Source organism: Tauraco erythrolophus, chromosome 16 (assembly GCF_009769465.1).
Source record: "Tauraco erythrolophus isolate bTauEry1 chromosome 16, bTauEry1.pri, whole genome shotgun sequence".
Lineage (NCBI taxonomy): Eukaryota > Metazoa > Chordata > Aves > Musophagiformes > Musophagidae > Tauraco > Tauraco erythrolophus.
The window spans coordinates 21,546,172-21,569,679 of record NC_141480.1 but is presented as its reverse complement, the minus strand read 5'-3'; the positions used below and the strand labels follow the sequence as shown (position 1 = coordinate 21,569,679).

The window sequence follows — 23,508 nt, the reverse complement described above, 5'->3', positions numbered from 1 at the left end:
AATGACATTTTCAATGCTACCTAAAAAATCACATTCAGATCATCTGCTAAGCATTTTCTGGCAAAGCAGAAATATAATTTTATTTCCCTGGGTTGTATTTCATGGTCTTAACCTCAAAATATCCCTTTCTTCACAAATCCCACTCCCAAAAATAATAGGAACTCACCCGCTTGAGCAATATCCATAAGCGAAAGGGGATGTCTGAAAAAAAAACTGGAAGGATCTCACAAAATTCACATGACATTGGAGAAAATTACCCTTAATATTTCAGCTTCTAATTTTTCACTTGCTTGACACTGCAAACTCTTAACATTATATTTGCAACTACATATATTTCAATGCAGTTGTCAGAAAAGGAGCCAGAAATCTTGATGACATTTCTCTCTGCTTTCCAGTATGGCAACTGTAGCAGCAAGATTTTCTTTTTTCAGAATCAAAAGCTAGGAAGTACTTCTCCCGCTACAACTATGTCTTACTGTTACTTTGGTAACATTTTGCTGACAAGGGTTCCTCTTTGGGATCATCTGCTTTTTACACCAGTGTGCTCAGGTATCTCAAAATCTGAAAACTAATTTTCTTCATATACTTCAGCACAAACACAAATTCTTGTTTAACTAGTCAATACTCATTGCCATTTATATTTCTTGTGAGAGTTTCCCCATTAGATTTCAATTTAGTCTCATGTTACTTCAATACCAGGTTACCTAGTCAGATAATTCACAGTATAATACTGTGAATACCAGCAACTTCCACTTTCACTAAAGCTTAGAAGCCCCGTAGCAAATTCATCAATGGAAAACCAGCTCTGCATATGCTTCCAGATGTTTCTAGCAAAATCCCAATCTCCCCAAATGGTCTGCAATTTCACCTAATGCCCTCCACCAATCCAATCCACCCATTTCTTCTGTTTTCAGAATGCAAGAACGAATACGGATATTTGACAGCTACGGAATACCACACATTTTAACTCAAAATACTAAAATAAAAGATTGGTTTAAACCTTGTGACAGATAAGAGTTCAAATAGAAAAGAATAATACCAGAAAAGTTATCCGTAACTATCTCATCATACTCTGCATCTTAAATTCCTGACCATGGCAGACTTTGCTAGAGCATAACTCTAAATTTTTCTCAGTTTGATTTTTTTAAGCTTCCCCACGGCATCCATTTTCTCCCCTTGTATGAAAATCAAGTTACCTTTTCTAAAGCTGAAATAACACGAGCTCTTCTGTTCCGATCTAACATTTGGCCACTGCCAGAAGGATGACTCAGTGCTCCTCCTCTCCCTGGGTTTCCCCAGGCACTCCCACCAACACCATGGCACTCACATTTAGGAAAAGAAGAGGCAGTTTTCCACCAGCACAGCAAGATGAATTTGACCAGCAAACGGTCTTCCTAGCCACCACCAGAACAGGCAAGAGAGAAAACTGTGCAGCCAGGAACAGAAGATTCCTGCCTGGTGGTGACAGCAGATAGCCACTGACCCACCTCAGCCACCTAACACACCTTCCCCCTGTGCAGCTCATTCCTAACATCCAAACTTTTGTTTGCTAATCAAATACATTCATAAAGAAACCCAACCTTTCCATTTTTCAAGGTTTTGCTTCTATTAAGTCTCTAGCAAAGAAACATTTGCGTTGCCACAAGGCGGCAAGTTCCCAGATACAATCCTCAACACTGCTGATTCCTTAGAGGAACCAAGTATCTTCAGGCATTCCTCATGGATGTGCAGAAAATCATGCTGATCTCACACATTACATATAGTTAATATGGAAGCCTCATGAATCACTCCTGCATCATACAGATGTACTTCATCAGCAAATGGCTTTTTCACTGCTCTCACTGCAAACAGGTGTCTGGGAGAGGTATCTGCCTCCGATTACCTCGTGCTTTAAAGAAGCAACTACAACCAGGACAAGAGCGATAATATAATAGTAAAAAAATTCCCAGTTCTGTCACAGTCATCGCTTAAACTGCAATTCAATGGCTGAATTGCTTTAAACAAAGCAAACTTAAGCTCAGGAGAGAATTCGAGAGGGCTTGTACTTCAACACAAAGCCTGAAGAATTATAGTCAAACACTGTCCATATTTCCATTACCAAAGCAGCAAAAATTTAACACAATTATAAACTGAACAGACATTAATGCTGAACTTGTCTAGATTGGTCTGGAATGTTCACTCATTTTCTCCTTTTCCTTTTTTTTGTTTTTCAAGTACCTTTGGAAGAATTAAGCCTTGGTCCAAAACCTACTGAATACATTCCCCACACCTACGAAACACCCCAAACAATCATGGCAAAAAACTACTGAGTATGCACTGAAAGCTGTCATACACATGAACCCCTGGGCTGAAGTTCTTACTCTCTGCCTGCTACTAACAGCTTGGCTTTGATCCATGTGTAACTGCTGGCTTATCTCATCTTTGACTCCACAGCAGCACCTGCTCAGCCAGCATATTCAAGGGGCAACCAGATGGAGAGGCAGGACAGAAAGCAGGGGAGAAAGGAGCACCTTCCTCAGCCCCAAGATTTTGTACCGGAAAACAAAAGATTAGTTTCTTCAAGGAGCGTGGCTTTTTTTAAAAAAAAAGAAAAAGCATAGAGCGAAAGAGATGAAACTAAACTAGATCTTTTCAATGTGGGGCAATAGAGATTCCTACAAAAGAGGTTCATTCAAACTATCTGTGTTTTGGCCTGCAAGACACATCAAATGCAAGTACAGACATTTGAATTTGGCCTTGCAGGAAGAGAAAGCTTCTGTTTACTCATTATGAGTTAAAAGCAAAGGTAGAAGACCAGCCCAGAAATAAAAAAAAAAACAAACCAAAACAAAGCAACACAACCACCAAACAATAACAAATCAAAAACCCGACTGACATCTGTAGCTGACATCCAGAGGGACTGCTAGGTAGGAACTGCAATAGTCAGACAAAATGATTATTTACCAAGAACTAGCTCTAACCCTGGGACAGCTGCAACCCACTAACTACAACTGTTATAAGGCAGATATCAAGCCAGAGATGATCCCTGCAGCAGAAACTACTCTTTCTAGATTTCCTCAGTCTGTAAAGGTCTAACGTCTACTAGGCATCTAAATTGGAATATTTAAGAAAAAAAAAAAACCAAACCTGCATCCTATGGAAAAGTCCCAGTACCCTGCCTGCCTTCCCTCAGTATATGCGCTAGTTCTAGTCAGTGCAGTATTGTAAAACAAGATGACAGTAACTCAGGGTTGTTTTTTTTTAATAAAGTCACAGAGTAACAGCTAATTCTACCAGCTCCAGTAAACTGTTGGGGGTTGTTCGAGTTTGGTTTTTTCTTTATTAAAAAAAAAAAAGCACTTTAACCCATGGCAACTAAGGCCTCCTTTCTAACTTGTTTTTGATGGTAAGAAAACCTGCGGTCTTGCATTGGAGAGGAATATTCAAGACGCAATGCTAACTTTAATCCAAATTATGAAAGAATGGGATTAAGCATTCGTTTACAAAGATCTACCTTACTCTGGGTGCCTGATGTCTCTTTCATTGCCAGTCTTCTCTTCCCTCCCTCACTACCTCCTCCTGCAACAATCCTGCAACACCATTTCCAGGGCTGTAGCACCAGCAAGCATTCAAGAACATTTATGCACTTAAAACAAACGTCCTTCTAGTTGTATCCCGCTCGCCAGTATCACTGTGATTAGGTCAGGGAAAACCTTCAGCCACAAGCCAACCGTTTGCCTGGCTTTGTTCAGCGTTGAACCGGACACACGCTCAAAGGGCACACTCAGCACATCCGCCCTGCCGACGGGCAGTCGCCTGCTCACACCCTGCCAAACTAAGCGTGAGGGTACGCACCCCCCCAGCACGCGCACACGCACACCCCCCCAGCACGCGCACACGCACACCCCCCCAGCACGCGCACACGCACACCCCCCCCAGCACGCGCACACGCACACCCCCCCCAGCACGCGCACACGCACACCCCCCCAGCACGCACACACGCACACACACCCACCAGCAAACGCAACAGTGCACGGTGCTAAATGTCCATGCAAGAACTGGTATCACCTATCGAGCACCCCAGCAAGAAACAAAAGGAGCCATCCTCCAAATTCAGAGCTTTGGGCATCAGCTTTGGACACTCCTGGATTTCAAGGAAGCATCCAGGCTAGAGACTGAGAACAAATAATCAGATTGCTTCTGGTTGCTTACGCAATGTAGTATCAAAACCCCAGGTCCCTCCTGAGGAATTTATTTTATTTAAGTTGAGACTGGAGTGCTTACAATATTTACCCATACAACTATAAAGGCAGCAACTTTGTAAATGATCCAGAAGCAGGAATCGCCATCTCTGTAAGGAAAGCTTTAAAACAAATTTTTATTTCATGCCAAACACGGAAAAAATTAACAAGTTTATTTCATTACTTTAAAGTAAAATACCAAGGTTAACAGCAGGTAATTATTCTTTAATTCCTGGTTCTTCCTTTCATGCTTTATCAGAGAGGAAAAACTAGTATTTCCTCATTTCAAGTCTGACAATTGCTTGCCTCCAAGAACCCAAAAGATACACCTTGAAGAGTTAAGAAATGCAAAAATGGAATGGAGGAACACGGAATGGTACTGTCCACTGTAGGAGGGTAAGGTGCAAGGAAAACCCCACATATCCCGAGAAACATCAAGAAAAGAAAAAAATTTATTCATGCTGAAGAAGGTGCACAAAATTCCTATTCTTGACTTCTAGCATCCTAACCAAGCCAAATGTTTAAGTCTCACGTACTTTAGGGCTTCTGACCTTGGAAAACAAGTTACTTGACTCTCCACCTATTTGGTGGTAGGAGGAGAAGAGAGTGGAATTACTATCTACTTTCTGAGTAACCTAAGGCTTATGGAGGAACAGTAGCATACTCCTATGGAGACTAACACCAAGATATGACCTACATGCACAACAGAGATGCAGGAACAAAAGAACTCAACAGCTGAAAGCTATTCAGAGACAAACATCCCACTTGAACTCTTTCCTCCAAACTTCTGGCATTCAGTAGGAAACAAAGTCCAAAGGGGCTGTAATTGCTTTCCTGAACGAGAAAATGGCTCTGGCTCAGTATAGTACTCAGTGACTATCTGGGAAAAAAAATAAATAAATTACTTCTGCATTTTCAAGCCCAGAACAAAGAATAAACTTTGAGGGCCAGTAACATCATCTACTTAACCCAGAAGCCCATGGACTTTTAGCCCCTAGTTTATGCCAATTAGGTATGGCAAAGCATGTCAAAACACTCCAGTGTCTTCAGAGCCTGACCAAGCGCATCATTTCTTAAAAAAAACAAAATCACCACCCTGATGGTGTATAGCACAGACAAGTGCAGGAATTCATGTTTCCAACTGAACATCTGAGAAACTGTTCACAAAACCTCTCCTCCACCTACGAGGATGCACAGCCTTTCCATGAACTGTCATTACATACACGCTGCGTAACAAAACATCCTGAAAAATTAAATGCCTCTGTGCAAACACACGTCACATGGGGAATAAATGAGAGGAGAAGGAGGTGTGTGTGCACCTGCAGGGTTGCGATCTATCGGCATCAAGGAGACGTGGTGGGATGACTCCTATGACTGGAGTGTAGGAATAGAAGGATACACACTCTTCAGGAAGGACAGGCAGGGGCGAAGAGGAGGGGGGGTTGCCCTCTATGTCAAAGACCAGCTGGAGTGCATGGAGCTGCACCTGGGGACGGATGAGGAGACAAGAGAGAGCTTATGGGTCAGGATTAAAGGGAGGGCAGGGACAGGGGACATGGCAGCGGGGGTCTGCCACAGGCCACCTGACCAGCAAGACCAGGTGGATAAGGCCCTCCATAGACAGATAGGAGCAGCCTGACGTTCATGAGCCCTGGTCCTCATGGGGGCCTTCAACCACCCCGATATCTGTTGGAAGGACAACACGGCAGGGCAGAAGCAATCCAGGAGGTTCCTGGAATGCATGGATAAGTTGATAACTTCCTTCTCCAAGTGACAGAGGAACCAACAAGGAGAGGTGCTTTACTGGACCTTGTTCTCACCAACAAGGAGGAGCTGGTGGGGAATATGAAGTTCAAGGGCAGCTTTGGCTGCAGTGACCATCAAATGGTGGCGTTCAAGATCCTTAGGGAGGCAAGGAGGCCACTCAGCAAGCTCACTGCCCTGGATTACAGGACAGCAGACTTTGGCCTCTTCAGGGATCTGCTTGGTAGAATACTATGGGATAAAGCCCTACAGGGAAGAAGGGACCAAGAAAGCTGGATAATATTCAAGGATCACCTCCTCCAAGCTCAGCGCTGCATCCCAACAAAGAGGAAGTCAGGCAAAAACACCAGGAGGCCTGCATGGATGAACGAGGAGCTCCTGGACCAACTCGGACACAAAAAGAAGGCCTACAGAGGGTGGAAGCAAGGACAGGTAGCCTGGGAAGAATACAGAGAAATTGTCCGAGCAACCAGAGATCAGGTTAGGAAACCCAAAGCCCTGATACAGTTAAATCTGGCCAGGGACATCAAGGGCAACAAGAAAAACTTCTACAGATATGTCAGTGATAAAAGGAAATCTAGGGAAAACGTGAGCCCTTTCCAGAAGGAAACAGGGGACCTGGCTACCTGGGATATGGAGAAGGCTGAGGTTCTCAATGACTTCTTTGCCTCAGTCTTCACTGGCAAGAGCTCCAGCTGCACAGCCCAAGTCACAGAAGGCAAAGGCAGGGACTGGGAGAATGAAGAACCGCCCACTGTAGGAGAAGATCAGGTTCGAGATCATCTAAAGAACCTGAAGGTGGACAAGTCCATGGGACCTGATGAGGTGCATCCGCGGGTCCTGAGGGAACTGGCAGATGAAGTTGCTAAGCCACTATCCATCGTATTTGAGAAGTCGTGGCAGACTGGTGAAGTTCCCAATGACTGGAAAAGGGGAAACATAGCCCCCATCTTTAAAAAGGGAAAAAAGGAAGACCCAGGGAACTACAGGCCAGTCAGTCTCACCTCTGTGCCCAGCAAGATCATGGAGCAGATCCTCCTGGAAACTATGCTAAGGCACATGGAAGAAAAAGAGGTGACTGGTGACAGCCAACATGGCTTCACTGAGGGCGAATTGTGCCTGACACATTTGGTGGTCTTCTATGGTGGGTAACAGCGCTGGTGGATAAGGGAAGAGCAACTGGACTTGTCCAAAGCATTTGATACTGTCCCACACAACATCCTTGTCTCTAAACTGGAAAGACATGGATTTGACAGATGGACCATGCAGTGGATAAGAAATTGGCTGGATGGTTGCACTCAAAGGGTTGTGGTCAACGGTTCAATGACCAAGTAGAGGCCAGTGATGAGTGGCATTCCTCAGGGGTCAGTACTGGGGCCAGTGCTATTTAACATCTTTGTCAGCAACATGTACACTGGGATTAAGTGCACCCTCAGCAAGTTTGCTGTGTGGTGTGGTGGACATGCTGGAGGGAAGGGATGTCATCCAGAGGGACCCTGACAGGCTGGAGAGATGGGCCTGTGAGAACCTCATGAAGTTCAACAAGGCCAAGTGCAGGGTCCTGCACATATGTTGGGTCAAGCACAAGCACAAGTACAGGCTGGGCAGAAAATGGATTGAGAACAGCCCAGAGGAGAGGGACTTGGACTCTCAGTCTCATGCGTCCATGAGAAGCTCACCATGAGCCGGCACTGTGCGCTGGCAGCCCAAAAAGCCAACCATATCCTGGGCTGCATCCAAAGAAGCATAGCCAGCAGATCAAGGGAGGTGATTCTGCCTCTCTACTCTGCTCTCCTGAGACCCCACCCGTAGTACTCCACTCAGCTCTCGAGTCTCCAACACAAGGAGGACATGGAGCTGCTGGAGCGGGTCCAGAGGAGGCCACGAAGATGATCCAAGGGCTGGAGCACCTCTCCTGTGGAGACAGGCTGAGAGAGTTGGGGCTGTTCAGCCTGGAGAAAAGAAGGCTCCAGGGAGATTTTATAGTGGTCTTCTAGTACCTAAAGGGCCTACAAGAAAGCTGGAGAGGGCGTTTGGACAAGGCCATGTATTGACAGGACATGGGGCAATGGCTTTAAACTGAAAGAGGGGAGATTTAGATGAGATCTAAGGAAGAAATTCTGCCCTCTGAGGGTGGTGAGGCACTGGCACAGGTTTCCCAGAGAAGTTGTGGCTGCCCCATCCCTGGAAGTGTTCAAGGCCAGGTTGGATGAGTCTTTGGGCAACCTGGTGTAGGGTGTCCCTGCCCATGGCAGGGGGGTTGGAATTACGTGATCTTTGAGGTCTCTTCCAACCCAAACCATTCTATGAGTCTATTATAAGATCTCTCTAGGAATGCCACTGTAGATTACAGAGTATGAAACTACCAAAAATCAGATTGCTACAGTCTCCAGAAAGAAAATTAATTTATTTTACCATGGCTCAACTTGAAGAAACAACACACCCATCTACTGTTGATGCACTAGAAAAAAAATATGTCTACAAGAACAGTCTGGGCCCTCATACCATCTTTTTCTTCTTTGCTGCATCCTCCTACAGTTCAAAAACAAAAATGGAAGAGGACCCAGGTGCATCAAGCGATGCACTTTCACGTAGGTCAGTGTCTCTGAAGCTCTGCTTCTTCATATGGAGTTTTCGTCCATCAGAGGTCACAGAATCCAATGCATGACACCACAGAGCATAAGTTTTACTGAGCTTCTTTGCAGCACATGCAGATGGAAATTGTAACAAGCATTAGTCCAATGGACAAGTTCTGGACGGAGTTCCTTCAAATAGTGAGTATGGAAAAGTCAGGCCAATTAAGATTTTACTAAAGCAAACTTCTTCCATTCCTTCTCTCCAGGTTTTGCTCTTATCTGCATTAAAACTAAACTAAAGTTGTTCTGCTTATTCTGTCTCTAGAGTTTAGGAACATCAGGCACTGGGTGTGCTCACTATAAGAGAAGGCTAACAGCCAAAAGCACAGCCACACCACAAGTTTCTCCTCTTTTCATTCTTACATCTTCCTATGTGCTCCTTTCCCTGTAGAGACTTCCAAACATGCTGCTTTCTTGTTTTTGGCAATACAAGGCAAAGCCAACTGGAAGACAGGCCAGGTTGGTTAGAATAGTCTTCCTCACTGTGGCCTTCCTCTTTACTCAAAAGCCATGTAATTCTTTGAAAGCACAGATAGATTTTCAGCCTTTATAACAATTCAGATTCAATAAGGTTTTTAGAGGACAAGAGAAGGCTCCAGGGAGACCTTCTAGCAGCCTTCCAGTACCTAAAGGTCCTACAAGAAAGCTGGAGGGGGACTTTTTGCAAGGGCACACAGTGATAGGACAAGGGGCAATGGCTTTAAACTGAAAGAGGAGAGATTTAGATTAGATATAAGGAAGAAATTCTTCACTCAGAGGGTGGTGAGGCACAGGAACAGGTTGCCCACAGAAGTTGTGGATGCCCCATCCCTGGAAGTGTTCGAGGCCAGGTTGGATGAGGCTTTGAGCAACCTGATCTAGGGGAGGGTGTCCCTGCCCATGGCAGGGGGTTGGAACTAGATGATCTTTAAGGTCTCTTCCCACCCAAACCATTCTACAAGTCTATGATGTATCCAAAAAAGAGTGTCAGCAAATAAACATATATATATAGGCACATAGGATTCCTCACACACAAAAGTAGTTCGTTCAGGTAACAGTTCTTCAGAAAAGTATTGCTGTATTTAAAGTCAAATTCAACTTGTAAACCAACATTTCTCCTGCAAAAGGCCGATAATAAACTCAGATGTATAAACAAAAGCACAGCTTGCAGGACAGGAAAATAACACTCCTACTCTCCATGCATCAGCAGAGCTCAACTTGAGTAACATGACTAATTTGGGGAAACAGGCTATGAAGAACAGAGATCATGAACAGAGACTCCAGAGGAGAAAAAGAGCAAATGAAAGTCTAAACAAAATGAGTTCAGGGCAGAGAAAGATTTTACATTATGCAGAGGGGAAAAAAAAAATAAAAGAACTGAGGAAGATAACAGTCTGCAAGTTGGTTCTAAGGATAGCTGCATGGAAAAAGGGAGCACTGAGCTTGGATATGATACATCAAACAAGCAGCCAAAGCAACTCCGCTAAAAGCCACCAACTGCTTGACTACAACTTTCTTCCTTCCCTCATGAAGCTCTTCCAAAGCAGCTCAGTGTCCCCTTTGCCCCAAGGTACGTATTTCAGCATGTAACACTCTGGACTGATCCTCGGAAAAACCTTCTCATGGTAAGGACTGCAGTTGGCTTGGCATGCTGTGGAGCTTCCAGCACTGGAGATTGTTTGTCTAACCAGTTCTCGAAGCCACCCATCAGGAATGGCACAAGTGCAGCTGAGTGTGTGCAGAAGGAAGAGGAGGAGATAAAACTAGATCTGCTGAGATTTCTTTCAGCTCTATTTTTCAGAAAGTTTTGAGGAGCTGTACGCAATTTGAGGAAAAGGTGATGGCTAAATGACAAGTTAGTAACTGCTGGGTTGTCACACGGGAAAACAGTCATCACAGAACTGCACTGTGCCTTTTGTTCCCACAGCAAGTGTTTTCTCTATGCATATAACGAGCATAAACTTGTGCAACGCAATATTTTTAACGTTTCCTAGTATGTGTTGAATCCTCAAGTATTCAAATACTTCATATTCACAAAGAATATAAACTATTTTAGTGCAAGATGCTTAACTGTACTACAGCTTGCTTTAGAGATTTACACTCTTAGCTTTCAAAATAAGGTCTTTAAAAAGGCAGAAACTAATTTATAGCAGGTAATGAAGGTGCTCATGCCCCACTGCAAAAAATGCCCCTTGCTTCCGCAAGTAGCATCAAAGACGAGCGGCAGTACACTTGACATAGTTTTTTTTTCATTAACCTGATGAAACTAGCTTGACTTTCCAGAAATAAGCAGAATTTGATCATTTACACTATGCATATACTACATCATAATTTGTTTTCCTAGAAACTTGTTTATTGTAATTACTTCCTAAATAAACAATAGTAATATTTTGTCAAAAGTGAGTTACCAATTGAAAAAAGCAACAGATTCACCTGTTACACCATATACTGTAAAGTATTAATGACTCAGGATAATCTGTTGCTTCTGACACTTTAAAACAAATATTTAATATCATTATAAAACTGAGAGAAGACCAACGGACTGTAGGTCTGCCAGCAAGAGCTCAGTTAATTCCTCTCACATGTCCCCAGACACTCCTCACAGCATACGAACTAGACAGTTTAAGCAACTCGTATACAAACAGGTAGCAAGCAGCCCTGCTTCCAACATAATTACGCTACATTTCACGGTATACTTCCAATCACCTTCAGAAGAGGTGGCTACACGTTCAAACTACCAACCGGACTTACCAGTCTGTCTAGTATGAAGCTAAGTGACTGGCACCAGCTATGGCCACCACACTTTGCCATGAGTTACAGAACATGAGAAAAAATGAAATCCAAGTAGGGAGGTTCAGATGCCATCTTCTGCACACTGTGAAGCACTGACTTCACAATCAAACTCCATTCTGAGCACTTCCCAGCTCTGGCTTTATCATCACGTGCTAAGGAAACGACGTGACTGACTAATGCAGAAAACAATCAAAAACGCACACTTAACACCCGAGTCCATGTAATTTAGGTTTTTTAATAAACTATTAACAGAGTCTTCTTGCAGGAAACACAAGCAAGAGACACAGGCTCTTCTACCTCCTCACTCCTTCCTCACTCTCCTGGACGCACTTAGGGAGAAGAGTCACATTTTGATAAACTCAAACTTGCAGGTGTAGTAACTGCTTCATTTTGCTTCCCTCTTACACAGGCATCACAAAGAAAGAATCACACCAGTTCAGAGAGAGAAAGCATGCAACAAATAGAACAGAAGAAATACTATACCACACTCAACTAAGATTCATTCTGTCATAAGGCATTTGGGTCCATAGCAATATTTATCAGACAGTACCTGTAAGCGACCTGTGGTTTGAGCTAGTGTTCTATTTTTTTTCCTGTACCTGACTAATATCAGACCCATACAACTAGCTTACCTGCAACATTGCTAGGCAAGATCTTTATTCACCATCTCTAGCACAAATCTCAAGACAACCAAAACAAAAGCTCGCTTCAATGTACTATCAATGAACAAGAGTCTTTAGCTGTCCTACAACAGACCCCTTGTACTCTGTGAGGGGTACCAGCTCCCCAGTGCAGATCGCAGTGCTGCACAGCCAGCTGTGAGCAGACAGCCAGCAGCAGCACAAAGCCCAGTGCGAGCTTCTGCACCCCACTGCGACGCCTCAACAGGATTATTCTCGCTTTGACAGATGAAGGAAGCATACATGTTAAAAAAAAAAGAGTAGGATCTCGTCTTGGCATAGGTTAAATTCCACCTCAATTCAGGCATTATGTAGAACTGCAAATAAAGCACTGCTTCTTTTCTCCTGCCCAAACCCCCTCCACTTTCCTTCTTTGGCTGAGGTTACTCCAAGCACTAATAGAACAAGAAGTCCTGAAAACCAGGAATATACTCGTATTGGAACAAGAGAGCAAAGGGGATTTTATCTTGCAGAAGAATCCAACTTGCATGAAAAATAAAATACGGCAGAAGTACAACAGAAATGAGAAGTAGAGTTGTTAAAGTATATCCGAGACTTTGAAAAAGCCATGTTAAAAGGAAAATTGCACAAGCTGTTTACGGTATGGTCAGGAAGCATTGGCTGGCTCTGAGATGTGCACAGAGACAGGATAACTTAAAAGACTGAGGAGTACCCTGGCCAATTTTAATATTTCACAAAGTAAAACTTGTGACTTTTTGTCTCATCTCTTCCCACTCCCCAACCCCACTGAAGAAAAGTTAAAATCTCAGAATCATCTTTGCCAAAGAATACCAAAAGTGCAGATCTTGTAAGGTAACTTAGCTATCTGACACCTAAAAGCATCAATTTAAGTGTTACGACAACGAAATTGTTCTTCACAGCAAAATCCAACTGAAAGAGCCAAAAAATATGAAGCTGGTACATTTAATGCACTTTCAAAGTATGGAAGTTAATTTGACTAAGAGCATGATTAGACTGGACTTTTTCTAATCTAGAAGTCTACTAGATTAGAAAAAATATTTAAATCATGCAAAACCTCAGACAAATACAATATTAATAATTTAATTACATGCACAAAATTCAGACAGTTTATCCAACTTACTCAAAAGCTCAACACATCTGTACATTTCACATACCATATATTCCTTCCCACTCCGAATCTTTAGATGGTGAAGAAAGAAAATGAGCAAGTCATTGTAATGTGCCAGTATCTCAAAAGGCAAAAGTCTTCAGTTAAGAGAGCGGTGATTTTGTTAGTAGTAGTACAGCTTAGATCTCTAGAGAAATGCCTGGAATAAACTTTCTTAATGAAAACTGTTTCTCTTATTTGATCCATATACTGTGTCCATATAACACCAAGTGTTTCGGATCAGATCAAATTAGGGTAAAAAGCCTTTCATGGTTAAAACAAAAAACAACAGTCAAAATAGTTGGACTAAAGTAAGACTTTTGCCATGTCGAAGGCAGTTAAACACACTTCAGATTTGATCTTGCTACACTTTTACAATAAAGTTCCATCTTTCCTTAAATTCTAGTAATCCTCTCTCAGATACCGATCAATAAAGATCCTTTTTTTTTTCCCCCCAAGAACACCAATACAGGTCTAGAAATATATTTATTACATTCCACAAGCAGAGGTGCAGCCATTAAATTGACAAACATGAATGGACCGTTTTCTGCAATCCTCAGCCTTTAGAGTTTAAGTTTCTAACGGATTAGATGCCCACCTCCATTTACATCACAAGTAAGTTACTCGTCACTCCTAAGATAAGGAACACCAGGTCCACACATTAATCTCATTGATCACAAACAACATGACCAAAGGATTTATCTAGCCAGTCCCCGCCACTTTCCAAGGGGTCTCTGACACAGAAGGAAAGCAAGCTGTGCATCTTTAGAAGGGTTCTTTGGACCACAGCTCACTCCCTGGGAGTGCTGGATCACAGGCCTATCTTGTCACATTCAAGCTCTCTAATGTTGGGGAAACAAATGTAATTTTTTTTAAATTAAAATAAAGTAAATCAACCTTGATGTTAGTAAATAATGAATGAGTTTGGTCACATAAAAAAAAAGGACAGGTTTGCTGGACAGCTTGGCAATTGAGTAAATACAGAGATGCATACACACACTGGAAAGCATTCCATTTTCCAACTGCTGAATCTCACTCTAGCCTTTCAATTTATCCTAAAGCAGGCAGATTTTATCTGGGCCCATTCATATTTCGACCTGTGTTCTGTATTTCCACTAAGTAGGTGATTACTTCTACTTTTTGCCTTCCCCAGTGCCAGAACACACAACCCAGCCCCCAACCCCCTGCACCCTACCAGCTTTCCCAAGAGCAGCATCGGGCCCTTACATCTGAATCAACTACTGAAATTCAGCAGGTATTAACAGCCACTTGTTATTACAACCGGATTTCTCTTTCACCACTTACACTGCATTAAATCCCCCAAAGTCTCAAATACACCAAACCATCTCTGTGAGGGTCTCTAGTCACCTTTAGTCCTGTATTCCAACAGAAAAGAAGGATGTGTACCACTCTGCTCCCTGTTTGAACATAGACTACTCACATCTCTTTCTTTAAGCAAATCCTTGGCTGAACATGGTTCTTCTCCAAAATACCCTGATTTTCCTCACAAACCTCTTTATAGACAATAGTAGGACTTACGAAGAACTCACTGCTAACAAAACTCCTCCCTCCCTGTGTAGATACTCAACAGGAACACCAAGTGCTCCAATGCTAGACAAAGAGTTTCTTTACCACTTCCTTCTGCATCTACTTTTTTGATTCTTCATTGTCAGAGTGCTTCGACATTCAGACTGAGAAGGAACATGCTCAAAAGATATGCTGGTAAGGACACAAGCACTCAAACTATTTCCTCAAGTGAAAAATCAGTTCAGTGACATTCTACATCACTTCCTAGAAAACTCTGCAAAATCCTGCTGAAACTCTACCAACAGGGTATTTTACCTGCAGGGATTAACGTGATCGACATTTTACAAACTTCTGTGGAATTGTGTGTTTTGGGTGGTTCAACCAGCACTCTTCTCCATCCTCTTTACGAAACAATCCGTACCCCAGAAAGAGGACCGCACTACATAGCGAGCCATTTTCCCTTCCTGATGCCTATAAAGGCAGGACCAGAAAAGAAAAAAGCTTTAACCTGTCAAACTTTCCCCAGCTCTTTGAAGATGAGTTTGTCCTGTTAGGATCCACAGATGAACCCAGCAGGAAAAGCAAGAGCTCTAAATGTTACACCATTCATCCACAGCAGCAAAGAGAAATTTAATAGGTAACCTTACTGAAGAGCCACAAAAAAAACATGATTCTTCAGAGCTGGAATATTATTTTCAGAAATAAACAGTATCCTAATTAGCAGTGGAGCTGAATGTTTCTAGTGCAGAACACGAATCCACTGTTACAATACTAAGAACGTGTTTAATTACAGTCTGAAAAACAGCAACAAGACTCCAAACAGTGTGGTTCTCTTGCCATAGATTTACTTACAAATCTCTTCTTTGCTACTAGGAGCCAAACTGAAGAAAGGTGTACAAAAGACTTGGTTTATTTAGGATAACTTCCCACCAAAGAACAGGATTGTTTTAATTTATGTTCAACTTCTGAAGATGAAAACAATGCATATTTATGACATTCATAGAAAAGTGAATTCTCTCAGTCTTCAAAATGTAAAACTAGTTTTTTTGTGAAATAATACCATCACTGAGAGCTGTTTAAAGAAGTTGCTCATTAACAAAGTGCCTGTGCTTTGCTTAAACGAATTACAGAAGGAAGTGTGGTTGTCCAAATGAAGTTAATCGGTCAGGTTTTTCGAGGACCTAGTAAGCACGGGGAATCTAACCGCTGGGCACGCGTGTATGCACATACGTGTACACTTGCTGCTACGGAAAAGGGGGCGAGGCACAACCCTCCTCCTAGAAATTCTACCTAAGGCTGTAGCATCCAAAATCCCAAAATGTTTTAAGTCCTCTTGGAAACAGAACAAACAAGCTAAACTGTGAAAAAAAAACAACCAGCACTCGATGATGGGTAAAGATAACATATAGAAACCTTTTCAAGCAGTTCAAGTAACCTCTGGCCTCTACATCTGCACATGGAGGCCTGACGGGCTCTCGAATCAAGAGAGCTCCTTAAAAACAAAACAGAACTCCCACAAATCTTAAAGAGTGCAATGGCTGAAAACCACTTCTGCGTGGTTTGAAGAGCTTCATCCCATCTGGCTGCAGTTGCTAGAACTTATCTTCCAGAATTAATAAGCAGTATGTCCATGTGAGATCTGAACATGAAAGGATTCATGAAGAATGAGCAAAACTAGTTCTGCAGTCATACTCATTAAGATCCTCATGACACAGCCATGAACCCTGCATGTGAGAAACCCTGAGAAATCTGAGACACTGAACGCAAGACTGACTCTCCTCTAGTTTGTATGGCAGGACCAAGCCTCAGAGCAGAGGGGATCATCATAATGAAGGCCAACCTACTTTGGCAACCACATCAGACAAGGCTGTAACTACACTACTTGTTGGAACAACAGTTCCACCATCTACTTTTGCCAGCTATCCTTAACGCTGGGACCAAAATGTGACTAAAATAACAGGAGAAATCACTCGCTTTTGCCAAACTGCAAAACAACACAAAGTCCCAACACTAGGCCCCTTTCTTTGTTGCCATGATGAAAAGCTGGAAGTTCACTTGAGGTTAGAAAAGGTCTTTTCAGCCAAACGAGCCAGGGAAATCCAGTGACTATCATGAGAACATTCTCAGAATCACTAGCTGCTTTTCCAATCACTTTCAAATTAGAGGTTTTATTAACGAACTACCAGATTCTCAGTGTCTCCTTTAGGTGAGCCTAATGATATTCTCAGTGTCCAAATTCACAGTGGGAAAGACAAGTACTGCTTAACTAGAGGACCTTCTCAAGAGTGTTTTCAGCCTTTTGATCTCACGCGTTCAGCAAGTGGCATTAATTTTGTCCATTGTTAATTCTGTCTTTTTAGAGAGAGATGAAGCCCCCAAACAAAACCACTCTCTTTTTTTTATTTGCTTTTCTTTCCAGATTCCTTCTGTTCTGCGCATTTTCTACGTTCCTACTCCAAGCACTCAGGCAATATAAGCACAGAAAATCTTAGATTAAAAACAAATTATCTAATCCTGGGGACAAGTGGCCAACTACTGTATAGCTACCTAAAGAACGCATTCTCACAGGTATTACAAGCAGCAATGGCACCTCCTAGATTTGTTAAATATCATGAAGGCATTTTGAACACTGCAACTCCAGATGTAAGCACGTACCTCAGAGACTGACAGTGGCCATCAGACATCTCCACTGACAATGTATAACGCTAGCAATAGGCTTTAGAACACACCAGTCATCGGTTACATGAGAGAAATCAAAACTGATTTGCGTTAAAAAGGGATCAGATTATTTAAATTCTCGTAGTGTCTCGAGTATCCCAGAAATAGTTTATCTTCCCTGCAAAGCAAGGTTTGGTCTCCCAAGAGCTACATCAGGTCAGAAGAATTTTAGGGGACAACCTTTACTTAGACTGCTGCAACTTTCTGCTGACGAAAGTTATGTTATGTTTTTTTTTTCAAATTCAAAATGCCAAGAGAGCACAAAGTCTGAGTCCCTTGCCCCCTTTACTTCCTCAGAATGAGGTCCACCTTTAAGACTGTACATAGCTTTACACCTAAAAACCTGCAAATAAATGCTATTTTCTCTAGCTCTTTAGTGTGTTCAAAGCTAAAGTTTGAAAATGCCAATTTCAGCACACTAATACTAGTCTGAGTACGCACTCATAATGATCAAACAGCCTTTGATTCAAAGCAGGGTTTTATATCTTTTTGTCCTTGGAATTTTGAAACTGATAAATAATTTTCAAACCCACTGCAAACACCTGAGTCACAAACCTTAGAAAGACTTACACTAGTCAAGCTTTCACTATAAAAGTAACAAATGTAGTGGCACTGTGTTCCAGCCTCATTCCGCGACATGAACATCAAATATGAATTTTCCAACAGTCATATCTCAGAACAGAAAAATATTTTTGTGAAAGTCAAACAGAGAAACAAGCATTTCACCTACAAATTTCTAGAGCAATGAATTAATAATTATATACTGACCGAAAGAAAGTCATTTTAGCAAGTCTCCTTCCTTCCATTCACTCCCTTTCAATCCTCCCTCTGGTAACACAAGTAATCTCATCTGGCCAATGAAATACCATTTCATTCAAATTAACTTTTCTAACTTTGTATGTACAGAAAGAGTGGACGAAGCACCCTCAAGCTTGTAAGAATTACAAGCTCATTTTCCACATTCTACTCCCCAACATCACGGTCAATTTCCACACTTGTGAATATTTCACTAGGGTCGAAATTTACAGATTGCCAGGTCTGTGTGCAAGTTAGGTTCAGGGAAAAAAAAAAAAAAGAAAAAAAAAAGAAAGTACCTGCTGCCTCCAGTAAAGCTTCTAGTCTTGCTTGTGTTTCTGGATCCACAGTTCTCAAGTCCGCACCTTCTGCAGCACTCGATAAGAATAACTCCGACGTGGTTTTAAGTACTGGGTTATCAAGATCTTCTTGGTCCAAAATAAATGATTCAACCTGTTTGCCAAATCAGAAAAATAATTTTACCACTTTGAAGTTTTATACTAAATCTAAAATAGTAGAAACAAACACAAAATAATTTAACCGTACTATCATAATCACATTGTAATTGTCCAGACTACAGGACACAGCTGTAAAACCATCTGGTCAACTCACTGAAGAGGTAGTTGAAATCACAAAAGAAAAAACTCTACATGAAAAACAGTTTACTGTAAAAACTACAGTTAACAAGAACTTAAACTATAGCAAGGACAACTCAGACTAAATATTGAAAAAACGTTATGCATGTTTGGACAGTCAACCACCAAACAGGCTGTCACAAGAGGCTCTAGCATCTTCATCACCAGAAGTCTGACTACCTTGTTATTAAAAAAAGCTGCCAGTTATGACGGGAGGGACTAAATGGTTTCCCAAGATGCCTTTCAGTTCTATTTTAAAAGTAATTTCCACTAATGTAGCACAAGCATTTTGTTTGTTTTGAGTAGAAACACAGCAGTTGACGAAAATTCAAACCCCAAACATCCGTTTCCAAGCTGACACTCAGTATTACCCCAGTCATCAATGTTTTCTAGACAAGAACAGATCCATAGAATCATAGAATCGTCTGGTTGGAAGAGACCTTCAAGATCGAGTCCAACCATTCACCCTGCACTGTCAGGGTCCCTAAACCATGTTGCTCAACACCAAATCCACACGGTTTTTAAACACCTCCAGGGATGGGGACTCCACCACCTCCCTGGGCAGCCTGTTCCAATACTTCACAACCCTCTCTGGAAAGAAATTCTTCCTGATATCTAACCTAAATTTCCCCCAGCATAACTTGAGGCCATTTCCTCTCGTCCTGTCATTCATACCGTGGGAGAAGAGACTGACCCCCATCTCCCTACAACTTCCTTCCAGGTAATTGTAGAGAGCGAACAGAACAATTAAGCAAGCAGGTACTCCAACTGAGCAGCAATAATGCTGTCCCACCAGTGGCCCACATGATCTCCAAATAGAAACTCATGGAATTACTCAACATAACACACTGTAGTTGTATGACAGCTTGCCAGAGTAAACGAGGATACCTGACTCACTCTACTGAGAGGAGAACTACATTTCAGAATCTGTATCAAGTTCAGACATAATTTCCTCTATTTTCAGTAATATTTTAAGATAAAAACACTATTTCATAACTAGACATTATCTGTTCAACACTATCGGTGCCTTAAACACGTCGTAGAAATGAGAGGCGCTCACTATACAACCATTGCTGCCCTTTCCCACTCCATGCCCCAGTCTCACCTTCCTTTCTCTGTTCTCCCCTAATGCTTCCCTTCTCCCTCTCAGCACAGCAGTCAGCTATCACCATATTCAGCCCTATCACACAATACCCCACAACACCTTAAGAAAACGACAGTTTATACTTCCAAAAAATCAGATCAGGCCAACTGCAAATTCATTAAGTGTCCCATCATGCGACAAATGTTAACAGGAGTCTGGAGAGCTACATAGAGCACTGCTATTCAAGAGCAACTCCGTTAATTTCTTCCCTTTTTTTATATGTAATTGTTGTGTAACACTATCCCCTGGGGTGCCCAACGGGCATTAGGGAGCAAGAGTGGCTTTTAGGAACACAGAACATGAGTTCCACATCTTTGTGGATACGCACGAATTGGCTAGCTTACAGATACTGTATCTTCTGTGCCAAGGCCCAAATACTAAAGCTAAGACAGCAGGCTACAACTTAGGGCTCGAAGGAGCAAGATTTCTAGGTTAGTTCAGACAACGGTCCTAAAATAAGAGAACTGACACTGTGAGAAAGAGCTGAATATTAAACAAGCAAAAAATTAGTGACCTAAGCCAGTGATACACATTTTTACTAGAATCAAAGAGGAGATATTTGCAACTCACAGCAAAATGTATCCCTACGGTCAGATTCCCCTCTGCAGAACTCAAATCCCACGTTATCCCCACCTAGCCAGCTTAAGGGCTCCCTGCTGGCATAAGCTCTGATGCAACACTGACTTCTGGAAAAACTCCCCCTCATCTACAAGAGCACTTGAGGGTTTTTCGTTTTCTCTGTCAAGACTACCCAAGGCACTCTGCCTCCCCAGTATGCCAGACATATTATCCCTATCGCAACAACGTTTGTGTGACCTGGTGACCAGCAGAAATCCCACTGTTTGCATAAGGGACTACTCATTATATACAGTTGAGAACTAAATACAAGAAATTTTATTTCGTGCTAATGGACTTTTTTTCTTTTTCAATTACACCACTAAATTTAACAGCAGTGCTCCTTGTGAAGACACAACAAAAGGGGTAAAAATGCTGCCTACCACTGACGCAACTGCACTAACAAACAACAAATACTGCAGAAAAGTTCATAGCAGCTTCTGGCAAGGCTTAACTTCCAGCCTTGGGAAGAGCCTAACACCCAGGCAAAGGTAAGCACACCAGCCTTGCATTGATCTTCCAAAAGCTGTCCCGCTAAAAGTTTCAAAATTTCATTTTTTGACACTTCAGTACAGACATGAACCATTTTCTCCCTGACTGCTGCCAGCCCGAGCTCACTTGCACAGATTTCCAGGGCACTACCTGCAACAACACACCTCTTGAATTTAAATCAGTGTTCATTCACCATTCACAAATACTGTATCAACACACAAGGAACTTCTCTCCCCTCAACAGGAAGGACATGTTGTTTACAGGAACCTCTAGAAGAGTCTGTCTTTTAATACGGATTATGCAAACACTACTTAAAGTGAATTACATACGCAACTTTTACTTATGGTACAAGCTTGGCAGGCATTGGTGCAGTCTGGTTTTTTCACCACTCTTTTCACCTCTTACTGCCTTTCAGCCCTTTTTAGGTTTGCAACCATACTGCCAGAGACCTTGCACACTTAAAAACTCAAACAAAAATATTGCTTCACATACAGTGTTTTCATCTTAGTTTTACATCACAGCAAGAAAAGGCAGCTGCTTTCATTATTTCTGCACATGTGGAGCATCAATTTTTAGTTTTTGTTTTGATCTTAAGTAAAAATCAAATTTTAAAATAAATAGCTGTATTATTGCCAGTCCCACAGAACAAGTTTCGACGCATTTTCAAGTCAGAACCTCTGCCACTTCTGTACAGCAATGCAGTTTCTCACACACCAAGACAAGGCTAGAGAGGACGAGCAGCTAGATACTTTAACAGCAGAGCAGGAAATCACCTAACCAACCAGATGTCTCTTGTGAATGGAAGTGACTTGCAATGATCACATACTGATAGTAATTTAAAAAAAAAATAAATAAACTACCCAAATACAGCAAACAAATTTTACTTTATAAACAAAAAACAAATTGGGGGGTGGGGGGAGGGGCAGGAAACCACAACAAAACAAAACAAAAAAGACAGATTTCATGTTAGCATTCCTGGAAGACTTGATACACTGCTCATGCGGCAAAATTTAGGCACTCTGTGCCCTCCTAATCAGGTCTGCAACAAAGTGATAGAGTAACCAGTCACTGTGCTATTTTTGGATTATTTTGCGAGCTGCTTTGGGCAGTTAATAAGCATCTTACTTGGTAAGGCTCATTAGGAACACGCGATTCAAGACATTATTCTAACAGCCAAAACAGCTGCAACTAGGAATAATCCCCAATCAAACCCCCAAAAGTTGCCAGCTGCATGGGACCCGACGACAGGGCGCTGAACATCAGCGCACTTCACTCCATCGTCATGTTTCATGCTCATCCACAGGAATGGTGGACCCTTCCTGAAGTTCTGCCAAGGACTGCAGCAGCCTGGCAGCTCTGCAGATCCAGTTACACCACCGGTTCCTCCCAGCCTCCGTAGCAGCTACGTTCACAGCCATTTGGACTCGGCCACACCAGTATGTAGATGTTAATACCATGACCGCGTTGACCACAGGTCAAGGGTACGCAAAGGCAACTCTCCAAGCACTAACATCACAACTCACACCAGCAATTCCTGCAAGATGCACAGGCAATAACATACAGGTTAGAAACACATTTCTAAAAGTCTAAACTGATCCTTCCTGTGTTGCACTACTGCAAAAAAAAAAAAAGCACTTTTGCCAGAATAGCCCCGACCTGCTTACAAATAGCCTGTTACTGCTTACAGACTGTGGAAAAGCTTCCTGTTGCAGCTGTACCAGCACCAGTCTCTGCTCCTACTGCTGTAAGGGCAGCAGCAGAGACAGCTCCTTCCACCTTCTCCTTCCATTCATGCCAAACTAGTACTTCTGGAAAGACAATCTTTACAGAAAGTGTTGATAGGAAAGAGAAAGCTGCTATTAAATCACTTCCTTGAACTTGATTTTCTAGATACACCCCGAACTATGAACACTCTTCTGGAGTAACAATACTCCTTGCTCTGTGGTTGTGGAGCATCTACAAACAACGCCAACTCAAGGCTTTGACTGGGACATCTCAACTTCTATTTATTATGCAAACAAACAAACTACCTGATTTTCTCTTTTGTGTTATTATTTCTATAATAATTCCATTTGGACATATGTCTAAACAGATCCGAATATATGCAGAGGGACTTCGGCTTCCTTAAGGCCTATAGATCAGGCTGAAATTCACGCCTATGAAACCGAAACAGATCATCTCTATTTAAACTCTTTTCATTCTATAATAAACAAAATGTGCAACATTGTATTAGGATCACACTAGGAAGATATTGTGGTTTTGTCTGACAAACAGCCTCTGACAGTTTATGTTGTCATGTCCTTTATTACACTGAATGCCAACATCTAATTACTACTTGTAATCCTGCTCTAAAAGTTTTAGGGAATACTGATAGGACATCA

General features: G+C 42.1%; 1 protein-coding gene across 1 annotated transcript in view; it reads right to left on the bottom strand.

The window, feature by feature from the left end:
* ANKHD1 (ankyrin repeat and KH domain containing 1) overlaps window positions 1–23,508 on the bottom strand; it is a 127,683-nt gene that overhangs the window by 93,587 nt on the left and 10,588 nt on the right. Inside the window, 1 exon segment of the mRNA XM_086621647.1 lies at window positions 18,541–18,694. Coding sequence (XP_086477773.1) covers window positions 18,541–18,694 — 154 coding nt within the window.